We start from the raw sequence: 19,421 nt of genomic DNA, 5'->3' as shown, positions 1-19,421 counted from the left end.
AGCATCGCGTCTCAGACGGGACTTCATTAGGTACTTAGGTAGTGAATATCATTCTTCGTTCACTGTATCTTGACTTCACAAGAACAGTAATTGCACATTCAACTCGACTTATCGGCCATTGATAGCGATACAAAACGTTTGCTATCCTCTTGCATAAACATATTCCTCATATTCCCTTCTTTCTCGACTCCCAACTCTCAAACGAATCGCAACCCCTGATTCGATTCTTTGGAAAATCCGCTTGTAGTCAAGGTACGGCTCACATTTCCTGTTCAAGATGGTCGTGCAATCCAAGTGTCATCTTAGACCTTGAATTCACTGTGTACCTACTTAATCCTGGTATCTGTTCATCTTTGTTCTCTCCCATATAATCTGCCTTGGGTTTTTTGGCTACTCCAACAACTTTGTTATCCCTTGTACTCAACTTTAGCCTTCGTCGCTCACCAATACAAGGCCATCCACCTCACGCATTGATACATCTGTTTGGCTCTTCTAACTCACCCAGACCTACTTAATCCTTTCACATTTTCCAGCAATTTCTGTCTCGACTACCGCCATGCCTTATAACACCACTGCTATTCCTCCTCGAAAGGAGCCTACAGGCCAGAATCAGCTCCCACGTAAGCTATTGACCATACTCTCCAGTCCCAATCTAACACGATGATAGTCTCTAGAGTTAAAAAGATCATCGCACAAGACCCAGATATCGGTCTGTGCTCTAACAATGCAGCTTTCGTGATAACTCTCGCTGCCGTATGTGCTCGCTACCCATTCTCACCCTGTCGTACTCATGCAGCATAGGAAATGTTTGTTCAGCATCTTGCAGAAGAGTCACATACCCAAGCCAAGCTAGACCGCAAACCTCGTCGAAACATCCAGTACAAGGATGTTGGTAAGTTAGCTCCTTCTTACTTGACTCAGCAGCCCTTTCTAACTTCAATAGCAAGCGCTGTTGCACACCATGACAACCTCGAGTTTCTTGAAGACGTGGTACCAAAGACTGTTCCCTACAAGAACATCAAGGCCAAGGCCAAGGCCACGCAGGCACGTCTCCAAGGTGACAATACCAACCAGAAGCTTGAGTTTCCTCTGGCAAACGGCGTTGGCAAGCCTCTTGTGAACGGCAACTCCGTGGATCATCATGATAGGCAAGATGACCCGAACTCGCAGCTTGAGTTGGAGTTCAGACAGGCTTCTGGTGCGAACCGAGATGGGGATGTAGCAATGACTGGTTAGTTATAGTATTGCTCACTTGCTCATGGTAAAAAGAGGCGTTGGCAGGGCTGGCCTCAGTCCGCTAAATTAAAAAAAAAAAAAAAACGAGGACAAAAGCGGTCTATCATCATCATGTATATCACAAAACAAATGACAATCTTGATAATTGGCATCAAATTCCATTTCTTAGGGTGGGGTGATAGCCATAATGTGAAAGCGAAATGACCATAACATTTTTCCTGCAACCCCCAAAACAAGTGGTACACAGCCATCATAGTTGTCAAGATTTATTCCTCCATGGCATCTCCGTGAATACCAGAAGGCAGACGTCCCTCGTTCAGCTCCTTCTCCAGCGCGATAATCTCCTGTAGGCTGGTAGCCTTCTTGATACGCTCCTGTAGTCGCTTCTTCTCGGCGTCCGTCAGCTTTATTCGGGAAAGCTTGGAGGGCGCGTCCGAGCTGTCAGTCGAGGTGTTGAAGGTTGTGGTCTTGATACCCTGTATCTGTGTCGTTGTTAGCGTCATGCAATTGTTCCTATTATTGGCGATGTCCATACCTTTGAAGCCAGGGCTGTTGGCTCTTCTTCGGTTCCGAAGAGCTCGCGAGCCTTCTCCCGCTCGGACTCCTTAACCTTTTCGAAGTCAAGAAACCGCACGGAAGGACACTTCCATAGTACCCAGTATCGATAGTTCTGTACCATGCATCAATAATTGCTGCATCAGTGGACACGCCTCAAACTGACCTCCTTCTTGGAAACGGGGTTGTCCGACAGCACCAAGTGCGTCAAGCGGGGGAATGACGCCAGCGCATCCAAGTCCGCAAGCTCTGTCAGGTTGTTCGACGATAACACCAGGTTGGCAAGGTTGGGAATGGCCTTAGCCAGAGAGGGCTGAATGCTTGAAACGCGGTTTCGTGCGAGGAGAAGGGTCGTTATGCGAGGCGACAAGGGAAAGTTTCCCAGTACTTGAATGTCATTATCTGTGAAGTCGATGGCATCGTGAGGCTAAGCTGTTAGCAACAGAGCAACAAGGCAGAGAATTTGCAACTTACACCAGCGACACCCAAGTTCTCAATCGCGGGAATTCGATGGCCTGTTCACGCCGCAAAGACGATTGTATCAACTCTGCGCTCTCTAGAGATCAAAAATGTAGCATCTGCTCTTTTCAAAACGCACCTCGAAGATCAAGCTCTCGCTCCTTGAGCGGGTTGAGGTAGGATAGGGAATCCCGGATGAGGTCGGCGGTGAGCCGCATATTGGATTTGGGGCCGTTACCTCGGGTTCAGAAATGAAATCGCTTGGATTTGGCTCGCTGCGTGATCGAGTTTGGAGACTGTTTGGAAGGGTGTGCGAATGTCGGTAGTGTTGATTTATGGTAAGGCAAGGCTGCGACTTGACGAGGCGTGGGGGAAATTTTGGTGTCGCGTGTGGCTTGAGCTTAGAGTGGCACACAGGCCCCAGCCACCATAGACTCAACTTCAGTACTCCGTACTCCAGGTAAGTTTGACAACATATGCCAGTAATCACGGAATAGGAGTAGTACAGAATTTTCGAAAAGGTTCATGTATATTGAGCACCATTTTAGAAGTTCTTGCTATTCCGAACACTACAATTGATAGGACAAACTCCAATGTGCTTAAGCTTAGCAGTTGATGATAATGTAATTCTTGCTTAGTTGTTCTATCCGGAAACAAGCTCCCAGCAAACTAAAAGGTGATTGCTCTTGATTTCTTTATAGATTGCATCGTGTCGCCAGCTGTATCCCGAATCTACTGAAACACAAAGACGACGCCCATCCTATCCACCGAAACGCTCATGATATAGGGGAACTCCAACAACGCCACATCTAAAATAGAATCCACGTGAGACTGCAGCAACTGTTGTTGCTGAAGGGATATAACTGTCGATCGAGGTGGTCGGGCAGTCGATGACTTGGCTCTAGATCCAGAACCAGCATTAGGGGCCGTTGGAGCTTGTCTAGGAAAACGCTCCGTGTTCAACGTCAGTGCCGTTGTTGGGTGGGAGGTCGTGTAAGTCGGTTTAGGTAGATCTGGGGGCAGTCCACTGTAGATGAACGAGCTCTCCATCCGAGATAGATCCCAGAAGCGAAGTCTCTTATCTGATCCGCCAGTGACGATAAAGGCGTGCCTCACGTCTCTCAAGTCTTCTGCAGTTGCGGTTCCGACAACCATTGCACGAACTCCACGATCGGCATTGGCGATTTCGTTGGGTTCGATGTTAGTAGCATATCGTCCAAGCATGCCTTCTCGCTTATCTTCGTCCACGTCCCATGGTTCATATGCTTTGAGCCCATCCTTGCTGCCTCCCGTTCTATAAATTTCTCGGCAGACGGTTTTCTCCAGGTCCCAAACCGTGACCTCGCCTTGTCCAGTACCGCCAGAAATGCATACCCATTTGCCACGGCCTTTAGTAGGGTGGATGCAAATTCGGTAGATTGACCCTTTGCCTGGTAGACCCCAACCCTTGAGCCTCATCTTGAAACGCAGATCCCAGAGATCAACAACTCCATGAGAAGTACCCACGCAAAGCCAGTTGCGCTTCCTATCCACGCAAAAGCAAGTTGGCGTTCCATGGTGCACTGGGTTCTCGAGAGTATATAGGAGACTCATGGTCCTCAAGTCGATACCAAGAATCCTTGAGCGATTCGTAGCGAGGACAAGAATCGAGTTCGATTCTTGTCTGAAATGTTCACACCACACCGCGAACTCGCCATCTGGTAGTTGATACTCTCGCAAGACGCGCAATTTGCCGTACCTAATAACACCACCAGCAGATACAGTGTCGACCTTCACTACGTGAACAGTACCATCGGATGCACAGCTAACAAAACAATGTGAGTTCTCTACAAAACAGAGGGCAACAACGCGCGTGTTATCTCCGTGTTTGTGGAGTTGACGAGAACGGTGTGTAATGTTTCGCTCGAGCCTAGCCGTATCCCAAACTCTCACAGTGCCGTCGTCACCACCAGTGATGAAGAAAACATGGTCGGGGGATGGTAACACCCTATTGATGGGGCTTTTATGTTCAGAAAACGTTGCAACAAGTTGTCCGACTGGCTTCCAAGGTTCCTCGCCAGGTTGAACGCTGGCGCGACTCGCTTTGCTCCTCTTGATCGGCGTGACCATAGGCCCAAATTCGATGACATCACGAGGGAAATTATCAACATACATGTTATCCAACATTCTTTGTATGCTTGGATCGTTACCTGCGTAACTATGTTTCGACACCCGGGAGCCGGTAGTGTCGCCTTCATTCCCTTCAGAGGAAGCTTGCTGGTCGGCTGAGGTCTGAGCAAAAGGGCCCTCAACCTCACCAAACGCATTCGCGTCGGTGGTGCCAGTTTGTGCGATCGATTTGTTCTTGTCCTTGCGGTCAAGGAGACTCAGGGCACTTGCCTGATGGCGCACTGCATTTCTAGAAGGTGAACCTCCTTGAGAGGGTCCATCGTCGGCTGTCTGCATCAGCTGCCCTGCGGAAGGTGCTCTAGTATGCGTTCGACCAGCACTAGTTGGTGAAAGGAGCCGGCGTGATGAACGAGGTCCGACGCTTTGAACTCGGCGGTTATTGTTGACCCTCTTTTTTCCGCCAGTCGAGTCGTCAATAGTCATGGAGGCGTCCAAGAGGGCGTCTGCAATTGTGTAAGGTTCCGATGGTGGTTCAAGATCCACGATTGCATTGGGATCTCGAAGTGGCGCGTCATTGAAGAACACCGTCTGAGGAGTGATTCCCAATGATTTGAGAGATACTACACCATTGGATGCGGTACCATCTGATGTAGAAGTATCACGCGCCTTTATTTTACTTAGACGCCAAATAAACTCACGTAGGGCATCAAGCTTCAACTCATCTTCATGCTTGAGTCCGAAGTTTCTGAGTTTTGTCAACCATTGCTCATCTTCGTCATTTCGAGCCACTCGCCCCATGGAGCTTTGCATCAAGTCCCGAGAGGTGCGGCTTGATGTTGACCCTTTGGAGCCGAACAACAATGGTTTGAGCTGTTGCAGGGGCTTCCAGTAGATGCCGCGTTCTGTCTTCGAGGCCCACGTTATAGCCTGGTCAAAGACATTTCGAGCCAATGGCCTCTTGAGAGCATCAAGTATGTTGAGCTCGGAAAAGTCAGAGAGAACCTCCACTTTCAGGAACGGTTTTACAAGAGGCATCAGGTTACACCTGATATCAGCAGGCGGCAAATACCGTGCCGACATTGATATGAATTCTGCTGCAGATTCGCGGATCCAGATATTTGGGTGCATCGTGAACCGGCTGATGAGATCAACTAGCTCCCACACCTTAGGCCTTGATAACAAGCCAAGCCCAGCGAGCTGAGCAAGCGAATGGAGAGCGGCTTGTACCACGTACTCTTCTGGATCAGTCAAGGCTTGTATCATCAAGGGGAGCATGAACTCCTCCAAACTCGTGCTTCCGATGAAAGCTGCGATGCCGACGATCGTATCAAAAAATGCACATTTCAGCGTCCAGTCTCGATCGTTCAGATATGTGTTAAGATGAGTAAGGAGGACATCGTTTGAATGATGGTCAAAGAAGAGGCATAGCTCGGGTACGGAGGCTAAAAATGCTCTGCGAACCGAAATGTCCGGGTCTTCTACCAATTGTTTTGAATGGCTCTCGAGGACTTCAAAAAGCTGTCGCCCAGCGTTGTCAAATACGCTCTCGAAGTTGGCCTTGGCATCCGCTCCAGGTTCAACTTCAGGATCGGTAACAGGCATCGAGCCATCAGCTCGGAGGCTTGATGCCATATTGAGGAATCTCTGTGCAGTAGTCGCAAGACTGCCGAGACAAGAAGCATAAGCTGCTCTGACCAAGGAACTGGGTGCCCGTGATCTAGATCCCAACGCGATTTCCATTCGAGGTAATACATACTCTACCAGGACATGAGAGTTGAATGCATTGACTGTCTGCACCAGCTGCAAAAGCTGAGTAATGGTTCGGATAGCCGCAATCAGCACTAGGTCTGTCTCATCTGGGACGAGAAGTGTCATGAGATATGGCAAAACTCTGTCCAACTTGGCTTCATCAGTCAGTCTTTCAGAAAAGGCAAGGAGTACATCACATGCGCGGATCCGTGAAGATGCTCGCGCAGTGTTTCTTAGTTGAGACACGATCAGCGTCAGGAATATCAACGTTCCATCATCTTCTGGTGGCTCTAATTCGGAAGATACGGTATGGTTGTGATTCGGGATGTTAAGTCTCACTGGGAAATGCGATAGGCTCAGCCTTGGAGGCGGTTGAAGTTCGTCTGAGGTACGTTTCTCAAGCTGGTAACCAAGGAAGTATGAGATCTTATCAAAGTCGTAAAATACACGATCGATTCGATCATCAGCTTCTCCAAGATTTTTCGAAGTGCCTGACATGGGACTGTTGCCAGATGAAGGGTCTGTTATGAGCTCCATATACTGGTGTAGGAAATTGTAGAAGTAGTGTGGAAATACTTTGCCTTTCCAGAACTCTAGGTACTGGTCTGCTGAGTATCGTTTCTCGGGGTCAAGCTGAATCATGTGGGCTATCATATCGGCGAGGTCCTTGTTTGCGATGGTGCTCAGATGCGTGATCACAGGGTCGTACTCGCCACGTCGATACTTGTACAGCTGTGCGAGGCTGAAGATGTCCGACTCAAGAAACAGTTGCGCAATAACACAACCAGCACTGAAGATGTCCATTGCCCATGTCATCTTCGCATTCTTCGGCGGCGCCTCTCCAGAAGCATAGAAGCGCTCGGGGGCGATATAGCAGGTTCGGAGGCCTGATGTATCGAAGAAGTAAGAGAAATCAGCTGGGTTGTCGTCGGGGAGCATCACAGGCTTATAGGCGGAGGAGAAATCGGAGAGGTACAGCCAATTCCACGAGGTCACGAGGACATTCTGCGCCTTGATGTCGCCGTGGTAGACATCGCGTGCATGGCAATCGCGAAGAGCGCAAAGCAGCTGGAAGGCCAACCATTTTTTCTCGATGTCCTCGAGGAACGGTCGAGTGCTGACTCGGTCGTAAAGTGAGCTGTAAAGGAACTGGCGGACCAAGTAGCCGTTGGTCTCGGTCTCGATAATGCGCTGGAATCCGAGCGTGTTGGGGATTTTGTCTATCGCGTTACTCTGCTCTGATTTTGGTTAGAACATCACTGGAGGGTGTGGAAAACGCCCGAAGGTTACCTATTATCTGTTTCTTGTATTGCTGTAGCTTGACGTCGGCGTACGGCTTAACCAGGACCTTGACGAGCACTAGACCATTCTCGTGACGCCCACGAATAGACTTCATGAACCTCGCATTTCCTATGCTCTTCTCAAAGTGAACATCGCTAAGCTCCGAGATATCGATGCCTGCGGAGCCGACAGACGGCGTCGCGAGGGAGAACCCTTGACCCATGATTTGGTGGGGGGCCTAGGGGAATCGTGAAAGCTATCGATCGGCCACGCACGAAGCTATCGTCATTTTGAAAGAGTGAAATGGCAGGTGTGCGTTGTCTGGAATATAAGATAGCGCTTAAGCCGCGATGCACTGATACGATGTTGAGGTTACCCAACGTAGGTGTCTAGGTATGAAAAGGTAACAAGCCGTGGTCGATGTAGGAGTGAAGCTTGTCTTGTCACTACGAAGGTACCTTGCGAGGAACGTCATACGGAAGCAGTTGGAGGTGCACGCGGAAGACATGCCCCACTAAACCACGTCTAAGTGAATCCAGCTGAGGCTCTACCCAACACAACGACATAGAAGACCTTTCAAGGCAAAAGAAAACCTTTAGATTTAAGATCGCAGTAATTTATCATTCAATTGGATTTGTTTGGTAATACGCTTGCTTCCAAGGTAGGGGCAAAGGCAGTCATACTCTTGTCACAAGTTGCACCAAGTCTACCTAAAACATAATTCACGATCTATAAACCAGACTTCACAATCCATGGAAGAATGAATCAGCCGAAGTACAATTTATACAGCGACGCCTGTGGACCTACTTCGGTCTTAGGGGGTAAACCGCACAGCGCAGAAGAGCTGAATGCTCGTTTCTTGGAATCCCGTGGCCACAGTGGCTAACCCATGAGCTTGCTGATGATGCCAAGGAACCCTCACCAGGCATATCAGCCTGCAACGCGAGAGTATATTCTCAACCTTTCCCCCGATCAAGTTAGGTCCTTTGGGAACATATTTCGTCCGTTCGTAGTAGAGACCTTCATGAAGCCTTTCGGGCTCGAATACCGGGTTTCTAACAGCTTCCTGTTTACTTAAAGGGTCCCAAGAGATGTTTCTTGAACTTCATTCACTCGCTGGAAAGGGCGAATGAAAGATAAAGGTTTCGCCAACTCAGTAAACCTAAGACCTACACTAAAGTTTGCCTAAACTTATGAACTTCGTAAAAGATTGAGATCTGGGCTGTTTATGCGAGAAGCTGAGATATCCTTTGAATGAAAGTCGAGTTCCAATCTAAGGTACCTATCTTTGGTTTCTTACGAGAACGAGGGAAACGCGAGTTGTATAACGTCATTTTCGAGATTCCCATTGTTCATGGCCATAAACCTAGATAGAACTATGAAACGAGAAAAGAGTAATCGGAAATACAGTCAAGTCCCTTAAAATCTTTAGAGCATGCAGCAACCCCGACGCTATGAATGGTCTTTCTTTTGACATAAGATAAGCTCCAAAGTGACAATCAACAACTAGTATAGGTACGATACAAAGCCAATCCATACGGACGCAATGCTCACGCTTCGTGATAAGTATAAAATGAAAGGTGGAAGACGGTCCTCCGTTTTCCAGCAGATGAGAGTAACCAAAACAAATTCCAGTGAGTTTTCTCCCTTTTTTGAAGTTTTCTTCTTCCCCAGTCCGTGACGCCAATGATGATCTCAATGAGTAGTAACATGAGCGATGCTGGAAGCAAAGTACCTTAAACAATTGAGCTTCTCGTCATGGTGTTTCAAGAATGACGGCCCAGGCACACGACTCGTGACCACGCTATGGTCCACGACTGCGCATCGCCCGGGTTGATCGATATTGCAGTTTGGGAAGTTCCATATCGACATCGATGCCTTCGTCGGCTTCCATAATATTTGGATCCACAGCCATAGGTGCCATGGGATCTGCTGGGATAATAGGTTCGGCAGCCTCGAGCTTTGCGGGCTCCAACTTGTTCTCCTCCTTAGTAGGTGTCGGGCTGCTCTCCTTCAAGCCAACGGCCATGTCGCGACGCATACTTATGGGCCGCCGTGTCCGGACTTTGCCCATCTCGCCTGTTTCCTTTGCTAGTTCAGGCTCTTCGCGCTCTACGCGCTCCATTTCCGTCTTGGCCATCTCGAGAACCTCAGTCAGTCGTTTCTGTACTTTGCTGATCTCGTCGTTGCAGTCGCCATCGCGAAGGAACTGATGAGCACCGTGCTCACACATGCTCTGCACAAATTCGAGGCCCTTATCCAGCTTATCGTATACGTCTGGTGGTTGGTCGCCAGCACCGGGTCGAGATATTGACATAGGGCCGAATCGCCTGCTGCTCATGTATCGTAGTGAAGGGAGAGCGTCGTCATTACTTCCATCCTCTGATACGTCTTGCTCCGCAAGTTTCTTGATCTGGGCAACTCTTGCGGCCATCTTGGCTTTGCGCATCAGGTTCCGACTTGACGAGACAAACCTCACAAGATCGTCAAAGAAGCTCTGAACATAGCTATCATAGTAAACAATGATCATGCTCCGTGTTCGATAAGCGGTAGGGGCGTCTTCGTTGGACATCATAGATGGCGACTTAGGCTTCTTCCTAACCTGAGCTCGTGCTCTGGCTTGTGCGGCTTTGATGATCTCTTGTTGCTGACGAATGGAACCAGGGCTTGGGGTATGCACCTTGGGTGTCTCGGGCTTGACTGGTGTCTGTGCTGTGTTGTCACCTACGCCATCTTCGAGGATGTCCTTATTCGCTGGGGCCTCGGCGTGAACTACTGGAGGATCATCTTTAGGCTTGAGTGACTCGGTTGAGCCTTTGTTGCGAAGCGACTTTGTCTCCGCACTTTTGCCCTCCGCGGCAGCAACAGCGGCCAGCTCGGCCTGGCGTCGGTCGATCTGGCCACTGAGGTCGTCAAGTCGCTGTAACCAGTCCGGAACGTTATTGACAAGATTCTTAAGCGCATCCATAGCCATGTCGCGGAAGTCTGTTTCTAGCGGTGGAGCCGTGTTGGCTGAAGGTATAGGGGCCAGGTGATGTTCACCCGACTCCCTAGCTGTCGGATTGAGGAATTACAATATATGCTAGAGCTGGTAGCTGCGTGTTTGCAGACCTACGGCGAATGAGGCAAGTTGGGTGATTTGACTTGATCGGGGACCTGGTGGCAAATAAAGGTAGGGTGATCGGCAGCGTTTCGTGTCTCGGATGGATCAAAGTCCAATTCGTGGGTATCAAATAGAATCAGTGAGAAATAATTGGTAAAGCAAGCACCATAGCACTCAGGTAGGACAGAGGCATAGAAATTGGATCGTTTCTTGGGTGAGACTCGTATCAGCCCTCTTTTGTCTCGTGATGGTCGTAATCGTCGTAGGCGTCGTTAGATGATACAAAGGTTCTCTCTGGACAAGAAAGGGTAGAAAGGTGTACAAATGCGTTAATGCAATTTGATATGGATTGGGCACAAGGTCAAAGAGCTTCAAGACAAATGCCAAAGTTGCAGGAGAATAGAGGATGTCGTAGGTGTTTAAGATTAAAGAGCCAAGGCTGGTTGGTTGAAACGAAATGATTCGAGTTGGACTTGGTTTGGTTCAGGCCTGGTCTGACACTTGATGGGTCCACTAAGATGGAACGAACCTGGCGCGATGCTTGAATATTGGTTGTGAAGAGAATAGGTAGAACCAACAGCTGAGGACTCGGAGAAGAGATGAGGACGGAGGTGAAAGAAAGGTTTGCAACTGCGAAAAGTCCACTGTGAGCGGTTCCTCAGTTGATCGCTTACGTCTCGTCTCGTGTCGTCTTGTCTCAACAGGGCAAGGGACTCGGCAGGTCGGACGGAGGCTCAGGCCTTCTAGGGAAGAAGTGGCCGGGTGGGTAGTGGGAGTGCGGCGGGGAGAGATGGAAGCTAGAGAGCGCGGAAGACGGGAATTGAAGCGTTTTAGAGAGTCCAAGTAACGACTCCCAGGATGTATGGACCCGATCCGAACAGCCCTGTCTAGGGTCTTAGTCTTATCCGATCTTGCACTTCCAGTGGCCTTCTAAGCTCCTCGGATTGGCTGAATGGTCTCTGGACGGGCGAGGGCAAGCCACAGTCCACTAATGACGGGGTAGTTTTGAGCTTGGCTCAGGGCGGTTAAGGGCTGAAGCTGGCTGAGAGTTTGCTGCTTAGGGCGCGGGAGTTGGAACGATTTAAACCCTGAAGCGGTAAAGGTGAAGGGTCAGAATGAGAAGAGGAGCCAAGGAGCCGAGATTCGACGAGAGATCGGCTGCAGTGGGAAGAGAGGAGGAGGTTGAATGGGATGGTGTAGAAGAGAGAAAGAAAGAAAGAGGACGAAGGGAGAGGCAGGCAATTAGAGATGCAGAGTGATAACCTAAGCCTGTACGTAGCCCAATAGACGAAAAAGAGAATAAGATGGAGAGAGGGTTGGTGTCAGAGGGAGGGGAGCAGAACAAGCATGAACATGGGTGGTATGGGTAAGGATGCCATGCGAGCGAAAAGGCGGGATGGGGATGGCGAGAGATTTTATTGCAGCACAGTAGTAATAGCAGAGAGATGCAGATGCAGATGCAATGCATATTGGCATTGCATGGTTCAAGGTCATGGTCAAGGTAAAGCAAGGTCGCTGCAGAGAGTGGCAGAGAGAGGAGAAGGGTAAACAGAGCGAACGAGCCTACAAGACGGGGTGTTTCTCTAAGGGGGTCCAGGGGCGTGTAGCATCAATGCCCTCTACACCACCAACAGGTGTGTACTTCAGAGGAACTCTCTGGCACACTGCATAGTACATACAAAATGCATGTACTACATACCACTCGTACAACACCCTTGAGCACTAAATAGCAAAGCAGAGCAAAGGCTCAATGAGAGGGGGATTTTTGGCAAAGATGAGATGGGGAAAAAAAGATTATTCCATGACAGGGATTGTCGGAGGATGGACAACGGCGGCTGGGCGGCAGGAATCACGGCCGCGGCGGCACGGTGCAGGCCAGGCTATTTGCAGTGCCTTGGCTGATGTCGGCTTTGAGGAAGAGGGCCTCTGACCTTGAATCAGGGTGTCAAAAGAGTAGCGAGTTAGTTGACGCTCTAAGTCCATACCAAGTTTACTAGCTATTTTTGTCGGTGATGGTGGATCAAGATGGAGCTCCGTCTTGTCTCCCCAACAGTGGAGAAGAGGTTAGGGGAAACATGCAAGTAATCATGAGGTGTCATTGCTGATACACTGACAACTGTACCCGTGATGCTTTGAGATACTCATGTTACCATGCATTGAAGACGGCCGACTCACTGAACTCTAAAAGAGACCATCCTAGAAACAATCAACCTTAGTACTGAACAAGGACCCCTGCGAGGTGATCGGACTTGATAAGATATGCCACGGGGGTCAACTTGAGGCGAGTGCGAGATGTGCGGGATGCCACGCAATGAAATGCATTGGGGTGAGAAATGTGACTGACGTTTTAAGGGACGGGATTAGTTCAGTCGAGCTAAGCCAATTGTGCGTCTAGTTGTTTGTGGCTTGGTGTTGAGTTTTGACACAAAACTGTCAATGGTGTCTCGCTCTGTGCTTTGACGTTAAATAATGGAGAGGTCACCATAAATGAGACAAGATTTCTCAAGCCCAATGGTCTCTCCAATGATCAGCCACGCTTCATGTAACTCAGATATCATCAATCAACTTCTCTCTTGCTGATTGATACTGTGTTGGAAGAACTGCCTACTCGTAAACGGGGAATGTTTCCAGCGGGGATCATGTGGAGCTGTTGAGTTGAGCCACGGCCCATGATGCCCTCTCTGGCACAGACAGGCTCATGCATGACAAGTCAAGTCGCAAGGATTCAAACCGTACACTGTTGCCGCTATTATTGTTGAATAAACCCAGACCAACAGGAGTTTTCTCTTTCAATGACCACAGCGGATTCTCCTGTTCACAACAGAAGTGTTCATGCATGATATGACATGACAACTTAACATGTTGCACGAATCCTTCAGAAACGGAAGAAGAAACAAATAAACGCACCGCTCTTCCGTCGATCGCATCTCGCCTTGTCCAACCTTCGGCCCGCTACTCATGGCTCTTCTATCACAATATCCGCAAGACATTCCCTCGTGCCGAACCTTCGGTGACGGAAAGGAGAAAAAAACACGGAGGTTGTTGAACATCGCCCTCGAAGCCTAAATCGGGTGATTCTTGCGCTTGTAGGACATTGCAATGGATCTACGTGAATGCCGTGTTTGCTTGCATACCAAACCTCCCGACATCAGTTTCGCTTATTTTTCATTCTCATCCTCATCCTCATGATATGGTGGTTTTCTCGATTCGATCTGGAGCTTATCGGCCAACGCGAATGTATGTATGTAGTCTGATGTCAAGTTCAGAATTTTTGCTTTTTGTACAACCGACGCTTGGCCGTTGAACCCTTGACGAACTTAGACCCCTGCACCCCCACCTTTACATGCATTATTTCCATTCTTTGATTGATTGCTTTGAAACTGCAGGTAGGACAAGATTGTTGTCGCTTGATGGTCAGAGAGGGTCTCCTCAGGCACAGTCTGATATGTAATCATGACAGACCACTCTGAAAGCTTGTGGTGGTGATAGACAGGTCCTCTGCTGTTGTCGATGACACATTGTACCACCCAAGTCTAAGACTTTCCTACAGGTACATCTATCTAATCATGGGTGCTGTTGTGATTTTCCAAAACCCAATGCCATTATCACTATAGAGTACAGTTATCTCATTCTTAAAAAATTATAGAGACAAATTCGACGCTTCCTCAGTTTCAACCCCATGGTCAACAAGGACTCATTAACGAAGCGTTATAGACTACGGAGTACCTCTTCTTTAGTTTCTTCTAGACGACGGAAAAAATTCTTTATCTGGTTTCTCATCAAAAACCCTTGTCATACCCTCCCTATGCACGATCTTCCTCTGAAACGACCTACCTACAGAGGAAGGTCGAGAAACACAACACCGCACTTCCCATCGTTTGTGCGATCAGAGCATAAACTGAATATCGCATGGCTACCGGTTCGCTGCAATTCCTATAATAGGTAATGCCACAACAGGTGGAAACTATCAGCCTTGTTCCTCACGAACTTGTCATTGTGCTGCATGCCGATACTTGTTGTTAGTGACACTGTATATATCCGTCCGTACTTGACGATCTTCTTCAAGGAAGACAGGGTTTACCAATCTCCGTCTTTGAAAGCCCACATGTCCTCTTGGATTGTCTCAAAGGTGAATAATCCGTCGGATATTAGGCATGTTCTCAGGAAATTCTAATCACTCTTCGCCAGACCTCAACTCAATGACTTCCTCGAGAGGAGCGTGTTGGTTCTTATTTTCCTGGTTAAAATCGAGTGTAACCCCAAACAGCTGATACATATTCAACCTGTTCTTCAACGTCCAGAGAGGCTGTGCCATCGCCGCGTGTCCATGTCCAACGGCTAAAGGACAACTCATTACGCAGCCAAGCCAAGGGGATCATCTCACATAGCAGTGCATATCAACGTCGCATCAACAGCTCGTAACATGACAATAACTAAAACACACTATGATCGACTGTTGATTGTTCCCTATAGTAGTTCCGCAACCGATAGTTCACTAACGTTATCTAATGAGAGAAAGGCCTCCGGGGGGAAGAAAACACCGAACCTTGACACAGGGTGTCGAAATAAACTTAGTAAAGAGTCCCCTAAATTTAGGGTAGATTTACCTAAATATTTTTATCACTTGTGGGTAAGGTCCTGAGTTTTCTTTCCTCCCCTAGAAAGGCCAAGCTGTCACGGCAGTTCAACCCATTCTTGTCATTGTCCGATTCGCAGTCTGGCTTTTTTCCTTTTCGGCTCTTTTTCTCTTTTCCTTGATCGGCCTCGCTTGGCTTCGCTTCCGCGATGCTAGTCCAACGGCCAACTAATAAGCTCAAGTTTGCGCCCGGGCAAGAGAGATATCCATAGTACGTAGTTTCTATACGCCTCCCATCTCGATACGTTTTTCAATTCGAGACGTTTGTTCTGCTCGGCACTTCTGAAGCGAGGACAAGCAGCGCGTGCGGTGTCCCCAGTCATGCTGTTTCCTGATCAACGGAGTCTTGACCAGAGAGATCAGCAAGGTTCTACGGGTTGCAGGCGTCAACAATTCATCACCTGACTAGACTTGACTCTGTTGGTCAAGGTTCATATCCTTGAACAAAGCAATTTGCCCTGTTTTCTCTTCAGCAGAGCAGGGCTTTCAGCCGACAAGTGCCGCGCCGACATGGATTCAAAATGTCTCATCATGGTCGTTATTAAAGAACCCCAGTTTCTTAAGAATGTTGGTTGTTGATCCACAAGGATGAAAAGGTCTAGAACTTGACTAGACGCTTGGCTCGAGACGAATACAAACGGAATTTCTGATGAATTCGATTCTATATCTCGGCGGTGTGGGCGTTAATAAATCGGCCGTCTCTTGCATTTCCGAGGTTGCACTCAGAAGCATGACGGATCATCAACAGCCCCAATCCGTCAACTCGCAGCAGACAGTGTCATTCCAGTCATAGCTCTGGAGAGCTAGATCTCCATAACTTAGACGCAACTACATAGCAAAAGGTTTAGCTTGTCAAAGATCAACGAATAGTGCCCGCTGGTGTTGTGCTTTGACTTTGACTTGTCTGGTCTCTGGAAGGCCGGCTCGCTCCGCTTTGACGATGCACGAAAAACGGTCGAAGGGGGTTTGAGACAGTGGAAGCCCTGTGCTTATGACGATATAATTACAGGGTTCGTGTCTGGCAGTTTGAAAAGGGAGAACGAGAGAATATGCATTGAGACGGTTACTGAGACACTGACAGGCAATCAAAGACATGCATAGCAGATCCAAAGCACTCATGAGACCTGGCTAAGCCGTTTTCGTTATGCCGTAGAGTGCCACAGGGGTTTTGGACTGGTAGAGGCACTTGATGCTGTGTGTATGAAGCATCAACTCTTAGTAACCAAAATTCACCGTAAATCGCCAGAGGTAATCCATACGCACCGATGACTTGAATAAGAAACCTTTGCCTTCTCTTATTCTCTTTATTTCCGACTAACCTGCCTTCTCGGAACAGGTCCGATTAATCCTGGCAGCCATCAAAGTATGTATGTTGGTTGTTAGTTATCGTCTGTTGGTCCTCAATTTCTTGATGACAGCCAAGGAACTCATCATCATTGCTGCGTGCCAAGCTATACGATCAGGCACAGTACTGTGTTCTGTAGGAACTCTCGTGCCATGCTGACAATACGCAGCCGTCGCTCTTTGACTCATGCCACTCGTCAGCTACCGGCGAGCTAGCCAAGCTAAAATCGCTTGTTTTCTTTGATCGTTTGCTTGTGGGGAGCTGTCTCTTTCTAGCGGCCACTTTGCTAGTTCTCAGCTGAAAAGGACCCCTTGCATCGGCTCTTTGGCAATATAGCAGTTAATGTGTCGCACGATGGAATGTTGAGATGCATGTCGGCCGTTTACCTTGTTCAAGAAAAGTCGACGAGATTGGGAAACAAGTTCAACCTCAAACAAACAATTGAGTTCAACCAACAGCTCTTCAAGGAGATCCATGACCCCTCATGAAGTGGAGTCTTTGGTTCATTAGTCGTGTAGATCATGGTCATCTAGACTGGTCTATCCATGACAACTGTTGGGCTTATGGCAATTCATGGAGCTATCCACTAGCCATACTGCCATGATACGTACAGAACAAGGCAGAAACTTCCGGATTAATACAACATTACCGGCCAGGTATGGACTGTGCATCATGACGCTCATCACCTTGTGATGCAGGCCTCAGGTGTGTCAACAATCTAGAAAGCCTACGTAACTAACAACACGCATGCCATGTCATGCCTATCAATCCAATGAGCTTGCGTTTCTTGACTCCAGTAATTAATCTCAACTGGGCAATGCATGCAGAATAACACGATATCTCAAGTCGCATATGTCTCCTATGCTATAACAATACTCACAGTTTATTCCACAATGGCCATGAGCAATCCGGCTTATCGATAGAAAGAGATCAACGAATTATCTTAGACAGGGTTAAGGTCATACAGCAGCAAATCATCATCACATGAACACTATTGGAGATGGTAATAAAAGCACAAGCCAAGCAACGAGAGCCTCGAAGTTATTTATATACAACTACCGGGGCTTCTCCATGTGCAGCTAGGTGGAATACTGACCTCGAAACTACGATGTGCAGCGACAAATATCCGAGTGGGTTGATCTATCATACTGTGAGGTTGCAAGCCTCAATGGTTATATGCCGAGTTCTCGTAAGCACACCCAAGATGCTATACACAATACGTGATTGACAGAGCCGAAACAGATATGCATACTTGTCAAGGGCTTGGAGACTCTCAGCGACGTTACTGGGATGAATTAGAGAGTTCCAGATAACTAAGTCCGGGAGTTTCTATTCAAAGCTTCGTCAATACACACCGTTTACACAAGTAGTGCATGAGCACACCATGAGGCAGCCTTCGCCGCCACAATAGGGGCCATTCTCAGAATATCCAGAAGAAGACGAGAAGAACGTTCTATCAAGCCCTGCATCTACAACTATCACGGAGATATAAATTAAGGTAGTATAAAGATGGTATCATAAGCGAAGAAGCAAAGTTTGTTTTCAGCCTCGCAACTAAAGTTAGGTAGTCTGCCAGGATATTGGTTCAGGGTTCACGATAGCTTCAATGATGGCTGCGCCGTACATACTCGGGACTGAAGACAACAGAGGTTACTGCCTCATAGCCCTAGGAAATTGTCTGCAAAGTCATCCCTACTAGTACCAGAAACTCTGAATGCAATGACAGGTGACTCTTTCCTGGTCAAGGTTATCGTGAGCGGCGGAGGAGTTTCGGTGCATTAGCAGGGTAAGGCGCCAGGGCGGCCGCTCGATGTATGTTGAGGCTCAGGCAATAGAGTATTCGGCAGATGTTAGTGGGGGCTGTGGTTACGATATCAATCACTCAGCATACTAATTGAAACAGCCTGCTGCTGTATTGAATAAGTCAATACACTCACAGCCTATATGAGTTTGATGATGAAGTGTCCCAGAGGCACATACAATCTTTTCTTGCCGTATGAAAGTGCCGGCATACAATCTTACAACGCACTGCTACTCAACACCATTGGATTCTGAGGACTCAAATGTCAGCACTACAGTGATCACAGGCACACAGAACACCTCGGTAGTTAAGTTCAAGCTCTATTTTGAGCCTCGCTCTTCGACCCCAGTTTGTTCCGTATCGAGCTTTCGACAGTTTTATCCGTACTTCTAAGGGTTTCCTCTGGTTGTCATGCTTTACGTGAAAGTTCGCCGAACTATCGGCCATCGTCAGATGCTAAACCCTTACAGGAAAATCTCATCCTCCCCGGATCGATCCCGCGTGTTACCCGCCCATTAGCGTGGGTGTGGCCTGACTTGAGGGGGTGAAACCCTCCGCTTACCTTTCTAGTACACACATTGTGATTGGAAACTCACTGGTCACACAAAGTCATTGACTTGTTAGGCCAAGATGGTAGAATCTTGCCAGTTATCGTGTCATGTCATGCCTCGGTTTGACAGATGGAGATTCAGGTGCATGTCTGCCAACACCGCTTACAACAGACCTTTGACGGGGTCACCATGCTTGAAGAGTAGTTAACGTTTCGCACGTGTCTCTGCGCACCATAATACGATATAGGGACTCGCCTAACCTTCATCCTAGCCTTACGTAGTTCAAGTCGTGTAAGCGCCCAACCAAGTGCGGGCCGCCTCCTCCAAAGCTTGGCTTGCATCTGTAACCCTTGTCCTGCTGTGCATATTCGGAGGTTACACTCAAAGCAAAACTCGTTCGCCAACGGAGGCGGACCGACTCTACGAAACTTGTTCGAAACAAGAAATCGCCGTGAGCAACATGTGCAGATCAAGGATCGGAGGTGTCTCTATATCGTGGATTGCCGTTGTATGGACAGAGAATCGACTGGAACCAGACACCACTTCTTACTAGCTGGAATAATCACCCCGTAGCCTCTCCCAGCCTTCTCCCGCAA

General features: G+C 48.3%; 5 protein-coding genes across 10 annotated transcripts; 2 read left to right on the top strand and 3 right to left on the bottom strand.

The window, feature by feature from the left end:
- Nucleotides 1-46: 46 nt before the first annotated feature.
- On the top strand, nucleotides 47-1,387 carry FVEG_04223 (hypothetical protein). Of its 3 annotated transcripts, none has more exons than XM_018891994.1 (5): nucleotides 47-252; nucleotides 506-620; nucleotides 668-753; nucleotides 802-892; nucleotides 944-1,387. In XM_018891994.1, exons 2-5 carry the CDS (start codon nucleotides 557-559, stop codon nucleotides 1,234-1,236), a joined length of 534 nt encoding a protein of 177 aa, XP_018748599.1. In that variant the 5' UTR covers nucleotides 47-252; nucleotides 506-556; the 3' UTR covers nucleotides 1,237-1,387. The 3 variants fall into 3 exon arrangements, with proteins under 3 accessions (XP_018748599.1, XP_018748597.1, XP_018748598.1); XM_018891992.1 differs by having other exon boundaries at nucleotides 454-620; XM_018891993.1 differs by lacking the exon at nucleotides 47-252 and having other exon boundaries at nucleotides 264-620.
- On the bottom strand, nucleotides 1,299-2,644 carry FVEG_04224 (U2 small nuclear ribonucleoprotein A'). Of its 2 annotated transcripts, none has more exons than XM_018891995.1 (5): nucleotides 2,390-2,644; nucleotides 2,266-2,306; nucleotides 1,958-2,218; nucleotides 1,772-1,906; nucleotides 1,299-1,718 (listed from the first exon to the last, which is right to left on the bottom strand). In XM_018891995.1, the coding sequence occupies exons 1-5, from the start codon at nucleotides 2,466-2,468 to the stop codon at nucleotides 1,503-1,505; spliced, it is 732 nt and encodes a 243-aa protein (XP_018748600.1). In that variant the 5' UTR covers nucleotides 2,469-2,644; the 3' UTR covers nucleotides 1,299-1,502. The 2 variants fall into 2 exon arrangements, with proteins under 2 accessions (XP_018748600.1, XP_018748601.1); XM_018891996.1 differs by having other exon boundaries at nucleotides 1,374-1,712; nucleotides 2,390-2,585.
- Nucleotides 2,645-2,707: 63 nt separating this feature from the next.
- On the bottom strand, nucleotides 2,708-7,818 carry FVEG_04225 (VPS15 protein kinase). The gene is made up of 2 exons (XM_018891997.1): nucleotides 7,399-7,818; nucleotides 2,708-7,346 (listed from the first exon to the last, which is right to left on the bottom strand). The coding sequence occupies exons 1-2, from the start codon at nucleotides 7,610-7,612 to the stop codon at nucleotides 2,983-2,985; spliced, it is 4,578 nt and encodes a 1,525-aa protein (XP_018748602.1). The 5' UTR covers nucleotides 7,613-7,818; the 3' UTR covers nucleotides 2,708-2,982.
- A 179-nt stretch (nucleotides 7,819-7,997) lies between these two features.
- On the bottom strand, nucleotides 7,998-12,954 carry FVEG_04226 (hypothetical protein). 3 transcript variants are annotated; one of them, XM_018892000.1, is made up of 3 exons: nucleotides 12,837-12,954; nucleotides 12,478-12,688; nucleotides 8,002-12,423 (listed from the first exon to the last, which is right to left on the bottom strand). In XM_018892000.1, the coding sequence occupies exon 3, from the start codon at nucleotides 10,361-10,363 to the stop codon at nucleotides 9,194-9,196; it is 1,170 nt and encodes a 389-aa protein (XP_018748605.1). In that variant the 5' UTR covers nucleotides 10,364-12,423; nucleotides 12,478-12,688; nucleotides 12,837-12,954; the 3' UTR covers nucleotides 8,002-9,193. The 3 variants fall into 3 exon arrangements, with proteins under 3 accessions (XP_018748603.1, XP_018748605.1, XP_018748604.1); XM_018891998.1 differs by having other exon boundaries at nucleotides 7,998-12,688; XM_018891999.1 differs by lacking the exon at nucleotides 12,837-12,954 and having other exon boundaries at nucleotides 8,002-10,964; nucleotides 11,022-12,827.
- Nucleotides 12,955-14,000: 1,046 nt separating this feature from the next.
- On the top strand, nucleotides 14,001-15,082 carry FVEG_15431 (hypothetical protein). Its single transcript, XM_018904554.1, has 3 exons — nucleotides 14,001-14,434; nucleotides 14,516-14,621; nucleotides 14,681-15,082. Exons 1-3 carry the CDS (start codon nucleotides 14,172-14,174, stop codon nucleotides 14,693-14,695), a joined length of 384 nt encoding a protein of 127 aa, XP_018748606.1. The 5' UTR covers nucleotides 14,001-14,171; the 3' UTR covers nucleotides 14,696-15,082.
- The last annotated feature ends 4,339 nt before the right edge of the window (nucleotides 15,083-19,421 follow it).

This window comes from Fusarium verticillioides, chromosome 2 (genome assembly GCF_000149555.1).
Source record: "Fusarium verticillioides 7600 chromosome 2, whole genome shotgun sequence".
Classification (NCBI taxonomy): domain Eukaryota; kingdom Fungi; phylum Ascomycota; class Sordariomycetes; order Hypocreales; family Nectriaceae; genus Fusarium; species Fusarium verticillioides.
Note: the sequence above shows the minus strand (reverse complement) of the source record. Positions and strands in the feature narration are given on the sequence as shown.